The 19,734-nt window shown below is 37.9% G+C and overlaps 1 protein-coding gene across 6 annotated transcripts in view; it reads right to left on the bottom strand.

The window, feature by feature from the left end:
* ppp3cb (protein phosphatase 3, catalytic subunit, beta isozyme) overlaps positions 1–19,734 on the bottom strand; it is a 57,490-nt gene that overhangs the window by 24,663 nt on the left and 13,093 nt on the right. For 5 of the 6 annotated variants that reach the window (XM_053488489.1, XM_053488523.1, XM_053488505.1 and 2 more), the window contains exons 2-5: positions 7,219–7,419; positions 4,398–4,522; positions 2,811–2,922; positions 1,092–1,237 (exon numbers count right to left, since the gene is read on the bottom strand). In XM_053488489.1, the coding sequence (XP_053344464.1) occupies positions 1,092–1,237; positions 2,811–2,922; positions 4,398–4,522; positions 7,219–7,419 (584 nt within the window). The remainder of the gene's footprint in view (positions 1–1,091; positions 1,238–2,810; positions 2,923–4,397; positions 4,523–7,218; positions 7,420–19,734) is intronic. The other variant, XM_053488497.1, reaches the window with a different exon arrangement.

Below are 19,734 nucleotides of genomic sequence, written 5' to 3'. Positions count from 1 at the left end.
TCTTTCCAGTTCCTGAGTGTATGCAAGGTCTGTGTTTACGCTGCTTACGACCTTGAGTTCTGCACTGTCGCCTAATAAAACTCCAGAAAATGGATCCGCAAACCTATCTCCAGTCCTGTGTGTTACATTTATAGTACCTGGGCACAAACATTCAGTGTTGTTCTGGTTGTTTTATTCAAAAGGTGGCTCGTAAAAAAGGTAGACACTTTTATACTTACCTAGCAGAACACTCTTGAGATGGTTTAATAGCTAAAAGTACTATATTACACGAGCATCTTCTATACTGTTTATCTTTGTACAGGGTCACAGTTATAGTAGCCTTAATGCAGGGACAATGTGCCAATCCATTGCAGAGCACACACATACAGTACACACATGCACACACACTACGGCAATAAGTACCCAGAGGAAACCAATCAAGCACGAGGAGAACATGAAAACTCTACACACACATCTGATAGAGGAATCGAACCCTTGACCCTGGAGGTTCAAAGCCACAGATTGCACAAGCATCTAAAACTCAATTTAAAGTATTAGTACTACAGAAAGGTTTCGGATTCAAACATTCAAAAAGATGTATTTGTTAAAATTCGTCTCAGACAGTTCATTTCAGTTTTTTTTTTTATAATTATATGTCCAGTACATTTATGCATGCATACACACACTGTTATCATAATTACAACAGCAGTCTTTTGCTTAAAACCCAAAGTTGTTGTTTTTTTTGCAGGTACTTTGCCCTACATGCCTTGTAAACTGACCTTGTGGGTTGGGCACATATGCAATTAAGTAAGTAAATAAATAAATAAAAAATTAATAAATTCGTGTTATAGGCTGATTTGCATTTTACGCAGGAACTGAATATGCATGTGACATCCGATTAGCGTGCAATGCAGGTATAAGACGTATTACAACAGGCAAGACTGAATGATTTGTTCATTTAACGGACATAAAAGTCAGTTTCCTCTGTGGCAAGAAATGTCATTCTAACACCAAATCCATCCGCATATTCAGGAGTTTGTATGTATGCATGTGCCTGTGTGTGTGTTTGTGTGTGTGAGAGAGAGAGAAAGACAGAGAAAGAGAGGGAGCACCTTCTTGATGTCATCTAACGTGTGTATCTCAGGTGAGAGGCCGCCGTGCACGCACAGAAACTGCTGATTCATCAGAGCGGCCAGCGGCAGACAGTCAAAGGCATCCATACACGCGTCGTATACCTGCTCGGAGTATTTAATCTTACCTTAATTATAGAGGGGAGAAAGAGGAAGATGAATAAAACAAAAGGGAGAGAAAAAAAAAAGAACTGCTTTAAAACATGCAAATGCTCTGACATGTTCCCGAAGCTGTATTTTTCTCCGCGGCTCATTTGTACACAGAGATCCTGCATGAATTTACACTTTCACAGAACGCTGTCAATCGAGAGAGCGAGAGAGAGCGAGAGACAATCTGTACTGTGTCAACTTCGCCATCCCAGAGCCACCCCATCTGTTCAGTCATACCACTGCATCACTCAGCAACACACATACACACACACACCTCCCTCCATCTCTTATCCCGTTTCTATGGTATTCGTACACACACCGAGGCGTCGCAGGTAATCAGTTACAAATTGGTGATTGTTATTGCATCATAAAATATACCAGCCAATCAGGTTACAATATGCAAATCGACGCCAAATCGAAATTTTCTTATTTGTATACTTACTAAACCTGCAAGTTTCCTCTATTCCTTTTTTTTTTCTTGCTAAAACCCTTAACATTAAACAATGCAGAAGGACAGGAAGGTTTGATGGTGATTAAAACCATACGTTTAAGAAGACAACAACAAATTGTCCTATTTATCTGAAAAGCTAAATGGTTTCTTTAAGTGAGGGCAGCCCTTTTCAGGACAAGAGTGTGTCCAATGAAGCCTGCGTGTGCGTGTGTGTGTGTGTGTGTGTGTGTATGTTCTCACACTTGGCAGATGGAAAAGGAGGGCGCCCACTCTTTACTGTCCCATCAGGGAAATCACACTCGCTGACTCCCTGGGCCAATCATTAAGGAGCAAATTAATTTGCTGCTAATGCTCTCGCTCTCTCTGTCTCATTTGAGAGAGACTGATCTAGAAAGCATGTCTGAGAAAAAATATGGATTTTCTAGAGGTAAAGAGGTAAAAAAGGGTCCTGAGTAAGTGGTGGGATTTGGGGAGAAGAAGACAGAGAGCAAAAAAAAAAAAGTGCAGCAATTAGTGATTAAAAAAAAGATGATTGGAAACATTGACGGATAAATGGATAGATGGATAAATGGATGGGTGGATGGATGGATGGATAGATGGATGGATGGATGGATGGATGGATAGATGGATGGATAGATAGATAGATAGATAGATAGATAGATAGATAGATAGATAGATAGATAGATAGATAGTGGACAGAATAGCAAAATGGACTATAAGATACTTATGGATGAATGTTGGATAGAAAAGAAGAAATGGATGGATGGATGGATGTGTAATATATGGACAGACAATGCTTGGACCATTGAAAAAAAGGATAGATAGATGGATGGATGGATGGATGGATGGATAGATAGATAGATAGATAGATAGATAGATAGATAGATAGATAGATAGATAGATAGATGAATGGAAGAACCTTTCTTAGAAAGACAGCTGTGGGTGAGGGGAAGGAGTTATAGATGAATGGAAACAGTGAGCTGATGGAAAAATGATGCATTGTGGGTAAACAGGAGATGGAGATGGAGATGGAGAAGGAGTCTCCAGCGAATGTAAGACATTTAGTGGATACCAAAAGAAGTGTATGACTTTGTACTTACATTCTTGTTTGAATGTGAAATATTCAGTCAAGTGTCTACATTCATGGTTTCCCCGGAGCAGAAATAACGTCTTTGGGTAGAGGATTTTCAGGGACCAGAGATACAAAACACACTGAGAGAGAGGGTGAACGAGAGAGAGATCACGGAAATTATATAAAGAGCTTGTTTAACTTAATCTTTATATCCTGTTATTAAAAATTCAATATGATAACAGATCAATGAAACTTTAAATACAATTACTTTTAAAACTATAAAAAATAATTTCCCTATATTCACCATGAACACACAGATGGGTATGCTGAAAAAAAAATGCATCTTAGTAAATAACAGATTTTACTGTTTTTTGTTTGTTTGTTTGTTTGTTTTTTAAACATTTTCTTGTTATATTATCAAATTTTGTTTATTTATGGAACTATACATTTATGAAAAGAAAGCAAAAGTATCTGCCAACAGAATAAGAAAATGTAACGCTTAAAAACAGTAAACCAAAGTCAAACCGGGACTTTTGATTGTGCAAAATGGCAGAACACCGTTATGAAAGTAAAAACTCCATTTATTTCTCTATATAATCCCCTGCTACACTAATGCACTCATCCCAGTGTTTCACTAGTGCTTGGACACCATCAAGGTAGAACGTTTTCTCAGTTCGCTGGAGCCATGATCCGACTGGCTGCTTCACGTCTTTAATGCTGGCCTCCCAGGAACTCCTTTAATGACTCAAACATGTGGGAATGTCTGGAAGCGAGGGCAGGACTGTACAGGGGCAATACATGTGGCAATAACCCCCAGGTGAATGATTGTGTGTACAGTTCCCACAGACAGATGTGTCTCTTCCACAAGTTGGTGACAAGTTATCCATCGATTTTCAAAAGTCAGACTTCTTTAAAATGTTTGCACCATTCAAATGTTTAAGAGTCTCGTTACTGTCCAGTGCTTGAATCCCAGTTTGACTTGAATTGATTTTTTATTTGGTTTATGGTAAACTTATATTAAGAAATAGTGCATAAATTTACTGTATCCTCCAATGTGCCATTCATCGCAGTGTAACAGTAAGCTAAATCAAACCGTAATGTTTTTATTTTATAATACTAGTAGCTAAAGTTTTCGGTTTTGAGTAATGGCAAGAAATTCAAATTATAATTTTGTCAGTCTTGACCATGTTAAAATGCTGTCATGTTTTCTACACCACACACTGCCATGTTGGATTCTTTTTTTGTTTATTCCAAAACTTTTGGTAATTGCTGTAATGAAATTGTCAAATTATATGATTGCAATTTTTTTTGAAGTACAAAAAAGTTAAGTCTAAGAGTTTTTACACCAGTATAATGTTGAAAGTGTGTTTCAGTTTCAACAGTTTCAAACAGTTCAATGTACAGTACACAACAATAGAGTCCATGTCTCAGGAGGTTAAAACCACATCAGACCTTTTATCTTTTTATCAGCAATATAGAATTCATAATTTACAGAGATTCTGATCACTTCAATTCAGCACTAACCTGGCCACTACGAACACATGGTTAATCACTTACACTGCCTAACCTGGCCACTGACCACAAAACAAACATAAGAAAGCTCCATCTCACTAACCTCGATACTGAAGTAACCTCGGTCCACATAGTCCCCTAGAAAGAGGTACCGCGTTGTAGCTGGAGAGCCTCCAACCTCAAAGAGCTTCATCAGGTCGAAGAACTGCCCGTGAATATCTCCACACACTGCAGTACACACATCATGTCAGGAAGAAAACAAAATGTTCATTCTTATACATTTACACTGACCTAATCGCATCTACAGAACACCTGGTTCATCTGTTATACCTCATTCTGTGCTCTGATTGGTCAGTTCATTTTCTATACCCGCAGCTCTGACAGATGTTCTGCATGCAAGATCTAAAATAATGGGCTTGTCTTGGTATGTTGTTGTTTCTATAGCAACAGGTATCGTGCAGGTATTTATACGGCAGAGACCTCACGAAGATGTACAGTAATTTGAGCAGATGTTCATTTTGTACTTAGGGAAGGAGTCTCCAGTGTCAGTGCAGTAACACTTTAGTGAGAACGGAGACTCATTGGGCTTTAATCTATAAATGACCAAAAAGTGTGATGTTGTGATTTACAAAATAAATAATACTCAGGGACACGCTAAAATTGGAAAAAAATACTCAACGTCATAGTGGTAGCAGAAACTCTGCTTTATGGCCGGCAGCATCACGCACACATTGTCGTTGATCATTTTGCTATAATAGAATGCCATCAGGTGTTTTATTCCTTACTTAGTACATACTGTCTTCCAACAGTTAGCAATGAATTATTAATCATTTCCCCTTTTTAAATATGGTTTGACCTCATCTTAATTCAGGGCTGCTGCATAAAGGTGTGTACAGATGTGTAAAGATGATTGGTCTCTCTAATAAAGGTCTGTTCTTTAGTACAAAAGGCCCCACTTAGCATACTGAAGTTTTACATAAAAATCTACTTAGGGAGAACTTCTACTACAGAAAGTTAAAGATAAGAAAGATGAAAAAAAAAAACACATTAAAGAACTATCTTTTTAAAGACTTTAAACAACCGAAAAATTCCAGGAACATTTTAAACAGTGCTGGTTGTAGTTCCTGGGCTGCTGTTTATCTAAAGGACTGTTGAAATGTAGAAATCTTAACCAGGTATCATTAAAGGAACTTGCTTTTAGGACAAAAGTAATAAAAATGCATATTTTCTGCATCAATTTGTCATTTACAATAGTGGTACCTGTTCCCACGGTGCAGTGGAAACACAGAACAGGAACTCGTCATGAACCCCAGTAGAAGCATGCCTTTTAACTCCAATCTGTGATCTACTGTACTGTAATAAGCTATTCAACTGATTTGTAAGATATTTCCAAAAATGGAAACCGAAACCCAGAGCACCATCTGAGTTCCTCTCCTCGTACTGCTTCTACATCAAAACCGCACATCTCACTCTCTCACCAGTCTTCAGATATCGATTTCCATGTGTCTGGACAATATCTCATAAAAACTAGAATTTTTGTCTACCTTGAAGAATCTTTTAAACCATCAAATAACACAGTATTCACATGTTTTCTGCAGCCTGCAAACTGGACAAAGTCTGTAACAGTTGATAAGTGTCTAAATATTTTATACAGCCTTCTCACTTCATTCCCACCATGTGAAATAGTCACAGAACCAAAAGTCCAGGGGTGGAGCAGGACCTCTCTTAAATCCTGCTTTAAGTATAATGCTAAATCTTTTCCTAAACCCATAACATACCAACATACAGACAAAACACTGACTGTAAATTGACTCAATTATGTTGAACACAGCTTCTAATTTAATGGTCTTCCCTGATTTTTGTTTCTGTAAAGCAATGCTTAAGGCATCCAAAATATACAATAATCTCTTTTGAACAGAACTGGGATTTTTGGATTTTGGGTTCTGCGGGTGTTGGTATTTAAACCATTTTCTCATGTAAGGAATACAACCCAAAGGTTCTATTACATAATTATTATATGGATTTAGGATCATATATCGTTTGATTTCTAGAGCTGTGCGTTTTCATTGATTATGCAACTCAATTGATTTTTTGCTTGTGGAGTCAATTAATTGAATAGATAATTCAATTCTCGATTCAGAAATTATTTAAACTTACAAATGTTAAATGGTCTATGGCCTGATATTTTTTTTTGCAAAGCTTTCACAGAAAATAAAAACAGAGCATATTGCGTCTTCTTCTTTTAAGTTCATGGGCAGTTAGTGTGATATCTCCACCTACTGGACTGGAGAGGAGCAGAAGACTTGCCATAAACAAAATGATCACTTTTTTTAAGGAGGCTTACTTTTAAACAATCAAAATATATCTTGCACAGCATTTGTAACATCAAAGTTCATCAAATACTTTTAATAGTTTTAAATACTTTAAAACCTGTAGCAAATATAGCTGCCTGAAACAAATCAGTCACAAAAACGCTGTTAAATTTAACTGTATGCAAATACTGTTCAGTTAGAATTGACCCCTAAGCAGATAAAGTAGTACATTTTACACTTGAGTTTATTATTCCATAATTAGTGGAGGCTCAGAGTGTTAACGCACTCAGTTACTGATTGGAAGGTTGACGGTTCGAGCCCCAGCTACCATTTTTGGCCCTTAACCCTATCTGCTCCAGGATCATGGCTGACTCTGCGCTCTATGACTCCGCGCAGCTATGCTGCGATATGTAAAGAAAGAATTTCATTGTGCAGTAATGTATATGTGACAAATTAAGGCTTTACTTAACTAAAACCTATCGAATCGAGCCTGGCCGGGAATTGAACCCGGACCCTGGAGGTGCAAGGCGACAGTGCTAACAATTAATTCTATACCATTTAATATTTGGTAACTTAAATAATGTAAAAGGTAGTGTTTAGGACTTAGTTGACCTGTAACCGGAGCCTCGATGTCCAGCATGGTCTTCTCCTGTCGCAGGATGGAGGCTCCTTCGTTGATGATGCGCAGGGCGACAGGTTCCTCTACACGGCCCTCTTTGGTGAGGTGAGCCTTCAGCAGGTCCACTCGTGGCTTTCCCTCACAGTCAAACACCTCCCGCATACTCAACCTGTGGCTCAGCGGGAACGGGACTGCTATAGAGAGAGAGAGAGAGAGATAGAGAGAGAGAGAGAGATAGAGAGAAATTAACTAAAAGTCCAATGGCATCCAATGGCATCTCCTCTTGATTAAAGGTGTTTTTTCAACAGTAGACAAACATACTATACGACCAGAATCAGGATATTCAGCTGATTCCAAGCTTATGTTTGCCTTTTTTTTTCAGCCCAAAAATGACTTTATCTTTCCAGACAACAGACCAAAGGTGATTTACATGAGGCTTATTCTGTTCAACATACATTTTACACCAAATGAGCTGTGCTTCCTAGGTAGAAGGGGCATACACGCTCTGGCCTGTCAATCACAGCAATGCTAGCCAATCGTGGATGTCTTTAAGCTTGTGTATTGTGGATGAGAGTAGATCACCCGTTATATCACGTAGGTTATGCTGCAGATTGAAAAGATCGGTCTAGAAAAGACAGGAGGCAGAGTTGGAGGTAGCAGAGCTGAAGATGTTGAGGTTCTCTTTGGGAGTGACAAGGATGGATAGGATCAAGAATGAGTTTATCAGAGGGACAACCAACGTTAGATGTTTTGGAGATAAAGTCAGAGAGGCCAGATTGAGGTGGTTTGGACATGTTCAGAGGAGAGATGGTGAATATATTGGTAGAAGGATGCTGAGGTTGGAACTGCCAGGCAGGAGGTCTAGAGGAAGACCAAAGAGGAGTTAGATGGAGGCAAATGATTCGCTGTGGTGACCCCTGAAAGGGAACAGCCAAAATACAAAGAAGAAGAAGATGCTGCAGATTGAAAAGATGCTTCTGACTTGTTTCACAAGTCAGACAGCAGAGGGCAGTAAAATTGACAAACTGCTTCTTTAAGGGCAGAAAAGGAAATGATACAAGAAGGAGAGGGTGCTGATCCCAGAGATATAAAGTCTCTACTCAACATGGAAGAAAAAAAACTCTGATTCTGAAATGCATGATGTTCTACTCACTGTGTGGCCTTAATGGCTAATTAGATTCATTCATTCATTCATGTTCTATACCACATTTCATGTATACAGGGTCACACAATCCATGGCAGGGTACACACACTCACACAACATGCAATTTGGGAACACCAATCAGCCTAATCTGCATGTCTTTGAAGAAAACCGTTTGCATGTTCTCCCCATGCTTGGTGGGTTTCAATTGGGTACATTGGTTTCCTCTCATAGTCCAAATACATGCAGATTAGATTCATTCTTGTTCTGAAATTGCACGTAGCATGTGAGTGAGTACGGGCAATGTGATGGGCTGGCACCCCCAAATGACCCTATACAGGATAAGCATATGTATTTGTGTTTGTATAGGTACAATATTTTCCAAGATTGCCACTTGCAACTTTGCAGGCTTAACATATTCCTTATAGTAATTATTTTTCATCAAAAACATAAAACATTATGCACAGACCTTTATGAAGGAAGAAATGTCTCCCTACCAGTATATACTGCCAGAACTGGGGCAGTGGGAAAAAAATAAAAGAGAAAAACAATATGCAAAAAGAAAAAAGGAAAACAATTCTATATAAAAGGACTATGTTTAATTTTAATTTAATAAAGCATTGCACTAAATTACTCAATGTACACCGAATGTTTTATGACTGAGTTATACATTTCTGGATTTTGTTTATGGAGTTACAGGAGGGGAATTGACTAAAAAAGAAAAAGGTGGTGAGCGAAAAAGCAAACTGTGACAGGTGTTACCAGGGCAACTGTAGCCACAGGCTAGTATGGCATTGGTCATACACACAGAAACACACTCCCACACATATACACACTACACACACACACACTACACACACTACACACACACACTACACACCTAGGGGCAATTTAGAGTCCTCATTCAAACAACTGGCACATTTCTAGAAGGTGGGATTTGGTGAAAATCCACACAGACATGAGGAGAACCTGTGAAACTCCACATGGACAATAACCCAAGGTCCTGTTTAGGTGAGAAGCCTTTTTATTTACATTTGATTGATGGACAAAGGATGTGCAATAAATCATACAGTATACGTCATATCCAGTAGCTCTAATGCTAAGACAACACATAGTCACCTCACTGTTAAAAATACAGCACAAAGAGAAGAAATAAAGACGCTAGCGGGAGTCGGGTGCTGTGTAAAAAAACTTCAGCTGAGGTTTTGTCAACGTCAATAACAGGATGTGCTGTTTCAGAAGCTTCCTTGGCCAAAACAACAAAAATTATTGGTGCTGATTTTTTTTTATGTTATACATATAATATAGAAAATGTGTGTGCCAAATATCCTACTTCTAAAGTTAATAAAACATGGAAGTGACGATCTTGTTTTGCAAAAAATTTCAAGTTGCTGTTTTGGAGAGATGATTTTATATGTGGTCATTTTTTAGCGTTATGCTGTCTCACTTCAAACAACGATAATTTAAAATGCTAATTATTCATATTTCTTTATAAGTATTGATACTAAAATTGGTGTAAGTTTCTAGAAGCATATGCCCTGTAAAATTTGTTGCTTAAATTGGTTAAAAACGCTTAAAAAGCAAAAAAATCTGTAGTGTCCGTAACCATATCAAATTCATGTTGCAATATCTTAACAAATTTTGCATTTTAGAATAATACACATTTTCAGGTTTATGTCTAAATGACAATTAAGACAATTGAAAGCAGCCTCAGCAGCAACCTCATTTCCCCTCTCGTCTGTTCCAACCACTCAGCATTCAACATCACCAGTACACTAAACACCGGCCTGATCATCTGTCATCATCTGCACCTGTTTCGCACGAGTTCATGCATAAAGTTAGATTACTTTTTATGCTTGAATGATTCTTAGGTCATGTGTGGCTTAACAAACAAAAACACATTGCTTTCACTGCGAGGATGATCAGCTGTCCTTCCTGTCTCCCTGTAGCGCTGTCTTAGGCGTCTCACAGTGCGGACATGGTGATTTATTGCCCTAGCCACATCAGCAGTCCTCATGCTTCCCTGCAGCATGCCTAATGCACGTTCACGCAGATGAGCAGGGACCCTGGGCATCTTTCTTTGGGTGTTTTTCACAGTCGGTAGACAAGTCTCTTTAGTGTCCTGCGTTTTTAGAACTGTGACCTTAAATGCCTACTTTCTGTAAGCTGTTAAGGTCTTAACGACCATTCCACAGGTGCATGTTAATTAATTGATTATGGTTAATTGAACATGCATGGAAAACATTGTTTAAACCCTTTACAATGAAGATCTGTAAAGTTATTTGGATTTTTACAACATTATTGTTAAAATACACAGTCCTGAAAAAGGGACGTTTCTTTTTTTGCTGAGTGTATATATAACTTCCTCTGTTTCACTCCTCCTCCAAACACACTGTTTCAGTGTCTAAATGTAAATTATCTACTGCTCAGCCACGTCCCTCCAGAGAACATCACTGATCACGTAAACAGTTTATATTTTTATACTTTTACTCATTTAGGCGAAAAAAAATAATTCTCTGACACACAAGGTAACCTTATTTTAGATGCTATAGTGGCCGCATTTTTTTGTCTCATGACCAGCCAATCGCATCGCTTCTTTCCGTCACCTGATGGGCGAAGCAGAACTACTGTGGTGGCTTCGCAGTTATTTTACCGTGGCTTAACTGTAGGTTTGAACAAATTTTGAATCTAAGAAAGAAAGGACATTTACGCTCCATTGTCATTGCAGTCACTCCAGCAGTAATAAATGACAGGTCGCTTAATGTCTGCAATACATTCTGTGTAACAGGACAATTTGCGATATGGATGTTGTTCGAACACCATGTTATAAACATAACAAAACAAAGTGGGACACTGTGGTGTTAGCACTGTGGTGAGTCTTCTGTTTGACTTCCCAATTGATACTTCTCTTTTTCTCCTCTTGCTTCTGCTATCACAGGCAATGGGAGACTTGATGCACCCCTGGTAATATTTTGGAAAGAAAATGAAGCAGACAAATAATGATTAGGGTACAGGAGACATGAGATACATGTGCTGTGTGTGAGACGCTGGTACAACAGCTTTGTCTGGTTCTGTCCGTTCCTTCCTGTTTATGACGTTATAGCGTTAGGGGAGCACTGATGAGTACGCAGGCCACTGCATATACCTGTACCTGTACTGAGATAGGGAGCTGCTGACATGCACCGAAGTGAGACTAAAACTGGTCGAAGAGGCGGCTTGGGATGCATTGTTCAAACTGTTCATTTATTTAACAATTATTGGCTAATCCTGTACAGGGTCACGGGAGCCCCGTTGTATATGCCAGGGAACATCCCAGGGGCACGAGGGGGTACACCCAGGACAGGGTGCCAATCCATCACAGGACACATAAGCATAAACACAGTCAAACACTAGGGGCAATTTGGAGGGGCCAATTAGCCTAATCTGCTAACTTTGGACTGTAGGAGGAAATGTACATAGACACAAGAATCGAACCTTCACCTCTGGAGGCATGAGGCCACAGGACTATCCACTACTGCCCATTTAATAAGTGTTTACAGTTTTAAATGTACTTATTATTATTACTAGGACTTTGGCCAGGAGTCTATATGATAATAATGCTCATGTTGACTTTTCAATAATTCCATAATTATATTTATTAATGTGATTAAGATTTTTAAGTTACACAAAAGGCGTTTAAGTCAAAACTTTATTAACTTCAACTGAAACTTTATTTCTCTATATAATTCTCTGCTACACGAAAGCACCTATCCTAGTTTTTCACTAGTGCTTGGATACTATCAAGTTTAAAAGTTTTCTCAGTACGTCCGGGCCATGATCAGGCTTCCTAAAGTCATTTTCCTTTAATGAAAAAAAAAAAAAACATAATTTTTTGCAGGAAAATGCACTACCTCATACTGCTCGTCACACTGCTTGGACATTTCAGCAACTCAGCTGGGAGTTATTATACAGTCCTGGCCTCGCTCCGAGCCATATCCACCTGTTTGTGTTATCAAAGGGGTTCCTGGGAGGCCAGCATTTCACACCTGAAGCAGCAGGCAGTCTGATTATAGTTGCAGTTTCCTCAGAATTCGTTCAACCTTGAAGGTATTCAAGTATTAGCAAAAGTCTAAGATGAGTGCATTACTGTAGCAGGGGATTATATAAAGAAATAAAGGGAATTTTTACTCTTCCCGCACAGAATCAAAAGTCCCAGTGTTACTTGAACACCCTTGGAACATTAACAAGTGCGTGCAGGGAACAAAAAGAAGAGAAACGAACAAACTGCCCATTTCCAGTGAAGTCAGCAACGTCAAACAGATGGAAGTGACTACTGTGTCAGCTACATCAGGCACACTCTGAAGTGTCACAAGGCATGACAGAGTAACTCACGACTTCTTCCAGTGGGTCTCTCTAACATTTTTCCAAACCTTTTACTACACAAATACCAAAGATTTATGCTAATATCGGCTTTTGAAATAGAAGAGAGGAAATGTGGAGGTCAAGAGGCTTTCATAGCTTTTAATACCGTACACGCGTAGCATTTTCCATTCACACTACGGGAAATGCTTCACACAAAATCCTTTAGCAGTGGACACACACATCTACACAAAAACACACACTGAGCTGTCAGAGCCAATGGCGCAGCGCAGGCTGCTCTTAATTTCAGCAAGAGTCTTGAACCAAGACTAAATATATGACAGTAGGAAAGTATGCGACGTCTCTATTTGTGTCTGTTATTGCTGAATGCTATTACATGCTGTAACATAATGCTTTTTTGAGACATCGTGGGAAACGCGACATCCGTTGATATATGTGTGGGTCAATAATTGAGACTGAAAGTGAGCGAGACAGAGAGAGAGACAGAATGGTGCATTACTGGGATTTAATCCGACTCTACAAATGAAAGCAGAGAAAATGGTTGTACAGCCTCTTATCTGATTGTGACTGTGTGTGTATACGTGTGTGTGCATGCATCTTTATTGTGTGTGTCTTTATTTAGCAGTTTGGCTGCATTACTGAAGTGCAGTATACAGCAGAGGGCTCTTACATAACAACACCTCCTCGAGAGCTTGCACATAGAGACAGTTACACACACTTACACACACACACACACACACACACACACACACACACACAGAGCGCGCCAACTAAACCACTGCCACACGTGCACACAGGCACGCACACATATGCAGCTGCCCTACTGCATCATCACACAAAGAGACACACATACACACACACACACAGACACACACACAAGCAAATAAAAGCATTTACTGCATATTACTTCTTACATGCAGCTTATCAAGCACAAAACATGACTGCTGTTTGCATATGGAAATAGTTTTAAAAAGCGATAAATGATCTGCTCAGTCACTTAAAGCACTTAACGACCACATTCATGTTCATTATAAAAACATGAAAACATTTAACACTTCTATAAATTATAAATTCCTGCCTGAGTGTTCCAGGAGGAGGTGTTTCCCCTTCTCCTTCTACCACAGACATAGGAGTTTAGTAGTACGGTCCACATTAATTGTACAAGTCAGAGAACCACCATTTTGAAAGACAAAGCTGACACGGGTTGTTTGTGTCACAGCTTTTCATCTAGTTTATGTTAGTGGCAGAGTTTAGCTGTTTTTTCTTCAGGATGAGTGAAAGATTTGTGTAGTACAGAAGTCCATGAGTGCTGGGGAAACTGCAATCATACCAGTTGCTGTTTTGCCCAACCTGTAGTTTCACTTAAGTGATTACAAGATGTGATGTGATTGGGTTTTTATGGACATGTCACGTTTTCCCCCGTGTAACGAGGTTACGTTTTTTGCCCCAAAAAATGCATTAGTTCTAAAGACTTTCTAAATAAGAGATATATAGTGTTTTTTAAATTTAAAACAGTTTTGTTACACACAGTCTAGTGTGCCTGGAGGAAAAAAAATCATATTTATTTGCATTAAGGATTTTTTTTTTTAATCAAATGCTAATTTAGTTGCAAATAAGGAGGTTTTTGTTCATTACAATGCACATCTGACATCATTTTAACACAAAAACATAGAAAGATACTTCCTCATAAACTGCACTGCTCAAAGTCAATGACCTCACATTTATGAATATTTAGCAATGGAGTATCTGCATTTTTGTAAACTCAGAGGGATTTTATTATATAGTCTATAAAATAAAGATTCTTTACAAGTCCAGATGGTAGTTAGTAACAAAATACAGCGCAATATAAGAATGTCCTTATAGTCAGTTTTGAGTGTTTGTTTTGTTTCTCTCATTTTCTCTTCCTTTTCTCTTTATTGAGGATGTGGGCAAAGGCTTATGCTGTACACAGTATTCATCATTGTATTTATAGTAATGTGATTCACAGCTCAAGAACCTTCATGAAGCAATCTGTAAACACAAAAATGTCTTAACAAGTATCATTCTGACATATTGAAATCATTTAACACTGAATTTTCTTGTCTTCTGCCAAAAAAACATGTTTCCAGTCCTGGTTGTAGTCGCGTGTTGACTGTCATTGAGTTAATGCTGCTGTGTTAAAATGCTGTGAGTGGATGGAACTGTGCGCTTTCAATACTTTACTTCGAAGATGATGAATGCTAACCAATAGAAATCGAAAAACAATATCTTCCAAGTAACTATATATGCTCATTACAGAATATAACAAGTTAGAAGGGGTGTTCCAGTCAAATCGGGAATGTTGGTTGTGCAGGACAACAGAACACTAGCTTTATTTTTTTTTCTTCATAGTCCCCTCCTACACTAATGCACTTATCCCAGCGTTTCACTAGTACTTTGATATCATCAAGGTACAGTGTTTCTCAATATACCATCATGATCAGACTGCTTGCCAAAAGCTTAACAAAGCATAACCCCCTTAGCATTCAGATGTGTTTTTTCCTTTAATTTAAAAAATATTATTCCAGTTGGGAAGTATTTAAATAGTAAAGTGCTTCCTACCAGCCATAATTCCTACATTATATTTTTGCCATAGTAGGTGGCAAAATGGTCAAACTAGTGTGGATATCTGACTCTGTTGTGTGAATTTGTGTTTTGTTAGCCATGACCCTTGAATCCACCTTGTAAAACCTAGTGTCTTACACATAAACACACATACATACACTGGCCAAACACACCCCTTATGACAACTTCAATTTTTTTCAGCATGCTCTTTTCCCCTGTCACATCCATTAACGTCTTCATCACACAGCACTCAGATGACTATGTGTGTTTTTATTTGTTTGTTTGTTTGTGTGTGTGTGTGTGTGTGTGTGTGTGTGTGTGTGTGTGTGTGTGTGTGTGTGTGTGTGTTTGAAGGAATGGGTCAGACGAGGACAGACAGCAAGAGCATGAGGTCACGACATCAAGACTCTGCGTGTAGGATGGGCTACGGCCTTAGGCGTGTGAGACAGATGCTGTGACTCGAGTGGAATCTGACGTTGCGTACACAACCCGTTAAGCTGAAGAAATCTAATGTTAACCTTGGCATATACACACAGACATGATGTTGGTGAGAAAAATAACATGTGTTTAATTACAGTTCTTAAAAGCCCAGAAGAAATTGTACAGAGAAAATAAAAACGGACACGGTACAGAACCCTGAGGTACAACTTTTATATGGATTATATCCATAGCAAGGAATTGGAAAAGATACTTCGGATTTTAATTATGAACATTTGTACACATTTGAAATATGTACCCTACCAAATATATATATATTCATTTATATTAAGTTTACATTATTTACAGGCATACTTGTTTTTTGTTATTGGTATTTGTATGAAACACAGACACCAGTCAAAGCCAAGCACGGCTTAAAGGAGGGTTGATTTTATCTCTGTGCCTACTGTATGTCAAAACATAATAAATCCCAGACTCCCTGGCAATTTTTTACATACCATTGGTGTACCCCTGCAGTTCAGTTTGAAAACCAGTGCCCTTGGGTTTGTCCGATACCCGAGGATTCGGCTTTAGAAAAGAATTCATCAAGAACCAGCTTAGGAGGCTACAATCAGTACAACAGCTAATGATATGATGGGTATAAGTCTAGTCTTTCCTAATACAGTTTGTCTTTGTAATGTTAACAAGGTATAATCTGATCCACACACACACACACACACCAAACCCTCTCTCCGACTCACTCACTTTCTAACCTTGACCTGAGTGTTTAAGCAATCGCAAACAGTGCCGGCAACCCCACATTCCCCATGCACACAACCCACCCCACACACAAACACACACACACACACACGCACACGTACACACACACACACACACACACACACACACTGTAAGGACTTTTCTGGTGGATGTTGAAGCCCCACCAGTGCTAGCACAGATAATGGCCTAGAATTAGACTTTAGGAAAGTAGGGCACTGACAGGCTCGCTCTTGTTCCTGAACCCCTGAGATACGAGGAGAGGGACTCATCCAGGTCACAGCTGTGATACAGCTTTCCCCCTCTCTCTCTCTCTCTCTCTCACTCTTTCTCTTCTCATTCCTTCTCCTTCTCTGTCCTTCTCCTTCCTTGTCCCACTCCTTTTCACTCTCAGCATCTTCCATTTTCTCTACCATTTTAATTTTACTCTCTTTCTCTCTCTCTTTCCCTCATCTCATTTCCACAGGTTTGAAACTTTTACACTTGGAAGGCCATAGATGGTTTATTTCTCCTTCACAACATTATGGAACATTCATTGATGAATGTCCCATTATAATATCTTTACACTTTTTTACTCATTACAATATACTATGTCTTGAGGACTTATTCCATGACCAGGCCTGTTTGCTGATGTGAAAAATTAAATTGAATTCTTACACAACAGTGGATTTGTATTAAATTTGCACTAAAATATAGTAGATCAGTCCATGAATTGATATCCAGATTTATTTAGATTTGGACTGGATGTGCTGATATAATCATAATAATACAATCCACACAATCTTATTTGTAGCCAACAGATATGCAGATATTAAATATCAGCAGATAAAATACCAGATATGGCTTAAAGTATTAATATTATTATAATTATAATAATAATAATAATTATTATTATTATTATTGCAATTTAAACTCCTGGCACTAGGGTAAACACTTAGAGACATATTTGGGAGGTGTGTCCCATCTTTTCTCTCCCATTACTCTTTTCTACATGTATCCGGTGCCATGCTCAGATTCCTCTTCTCCATTCTACCTCTCTTTATCTGTCACCTGGCTGACTTTTTTTTTTTAAAACACAAGCTGAGAACACACACCGGCTTGATGGCAATAAAATTATGTGTCGACTCACTAATTTACCTACGATTTATCCATATTTAAAGTAACAGTCAAGGTGTGTGTATGTAGCAATTCAAATATATCATGTTTCCCTGTTGTTCTGTGTAGTCAGTGTGTGTGCATGAGTTTAAGGGGAGTAACGGAGAGCATAATGATATTATTGACTATGTAGTCACGAGCTGTTTGCTGGCAGTAGCAATTGTGAAAATTTTTGATTAGTAAATCCCTTAAAATTCAAAAGGCACAGACCTGTGCCAGCAACACAGCAGGTCAATGATGATAAATATATATATATATATATATATATATATATGTATATATATATATATATATACTGTATACACATTTGAATGATGCAAACATTTAAATTTAAGGAAGGCTGTACGTCTGTGCATGACGAGCCCGGCTAAGGTGGCAGATAAGTTGTCGACAACTCAAAGAAGAGACATCGATCTGTCTGTGGGAACTGAACACACAATCATTTCAAAACACCACTCACACGTTACAGGAACTCAGCTGGGAGTTGTTGCCACATCCCTGTACAGTCCTGACCTCACTCCAAGCCATCTCCACATGTTTGGACCAATAAAGGAGCTCCTGGAAGGCCAGGGTTTCATGTGAAGCAGACAGTCTGAAACTTTCTACCCTGATGGTTTTTAACTACTAGTCAGATGCTTGGATAAGATTATTACTAAAACAGGGGACTATATAGAACTGTTTTCTGTTATTCTGCACAAATCAAAAATTGACTGTGTTTGAATATTTAACACAGCTGTATTTACCATTATTTATTTTGCTTACTTGTATATTATACTTGTATGGAAATTCTGCTCTTAATTTGCCACATTTGAATATTTTTTTCTCTAATTTCTTTGCCTTAGTTTTTTTTGTGATTTTTTTTTTTTTAATCATACCAGTGTTTTGACTTAATTATGGATAATTTTACTTTCATGTGTGTTTTGACCCTTGCTTTGACTCTAAATACACTTGAAATTGCCCCGAATAATTTATTTACTACTGAGTTCACACACTTGTGCCTTGCCTACCACTGTGGCACTAAAAATGCACATTTTGTTAAATGTGCTGATTTAAAAATGTACATATTGTTTAAAATGTAAATTGTTAAATGTACTGCTTAAAAAAGTTAATATTTTGCTTAAAATTTGTTAAATGTAAATTCATCCCTGTACCCTGGGTCACAATGTTACTTTACTATATATATATATATATATATATATATATATATATATATATATATATATATATATAGTCAGGCAAAAATTGTATACACACTTCAGGAAAAAACAAACTTATATCCATTATATAAGAGTCCAAATGTAAATATCCAAATATATATACTCATTTATAACATAAAGCAATATATTACTAGTATAAAATAGTTTAAATATATTTGTATATTTATATTTGGACTCTTATATAATGGATATAATACTATATTATTATAATATACATCATACTATTTTTTTTTCTGAAGTGTGTATGCATTTTTTACTTATTTATTCCATCCAGTGCGATTACACTTTTCCAGGTAATATAAATGAGGACAGACTGTAGTGGGTACTGGGTATCAGGTGTGAGGGCAAGTGTGTGTTTGGGTGTGACAACTGACCCGTGGTTGTTGTGTTTGGGTTGTTTTTTTTCCTATAATATAACAACAGATCATAAACACAATTCAAAACTGCTCCCCAGCAACATGTTATATAATACATTCCTTTCTTTAAATAATTGGGAATAACACTTAAAAAAAAAAAAAACCTTTCTAACTTCAATCGTAATTTACATTTTTATTTAACTTTACTTACTATAACTTAAGAAAAATACACACACGCTTTAAGCACTTCATGAACCTTACGCAACCCTGAATGTCCTCTGCTTGAGCTGCGGGCGATATTCACTGAGGTGGCTGTAACTAGTTTAAAAGATTTTGAAGGACAGAGCAGACATCCACTACAGGAGAACTACAGAAATAACACTTTTTTTCCCTTTTTTACCATTTCACTACTCCAGGCTTACATTGAGTTCTCAAGGTAACAGCGGGACTTGAAGCTATTTAACTGTTCATCTAAATGACATGACAAAATTCTTTCCTGAAACT

Source organism: Clarias gariepinus, chromosome 2 (genome assembly GCF_024256425.1).
Source record: "Clarias gariepinus isolate MV-2021 ecotype Netherlands chromosome 2, CGAR_prim_01v2, whole genome shotgun sequence".
Taxonomy (NCBI): Eukaryota; Metazoa; Chordata; class Actinopteri; order Siluriformes; family Clariidae; genus Clarias; species Clarias gariepinus.
This window is presented reverse-complemented; position numbering and strand designations above follow the sequence as displayed.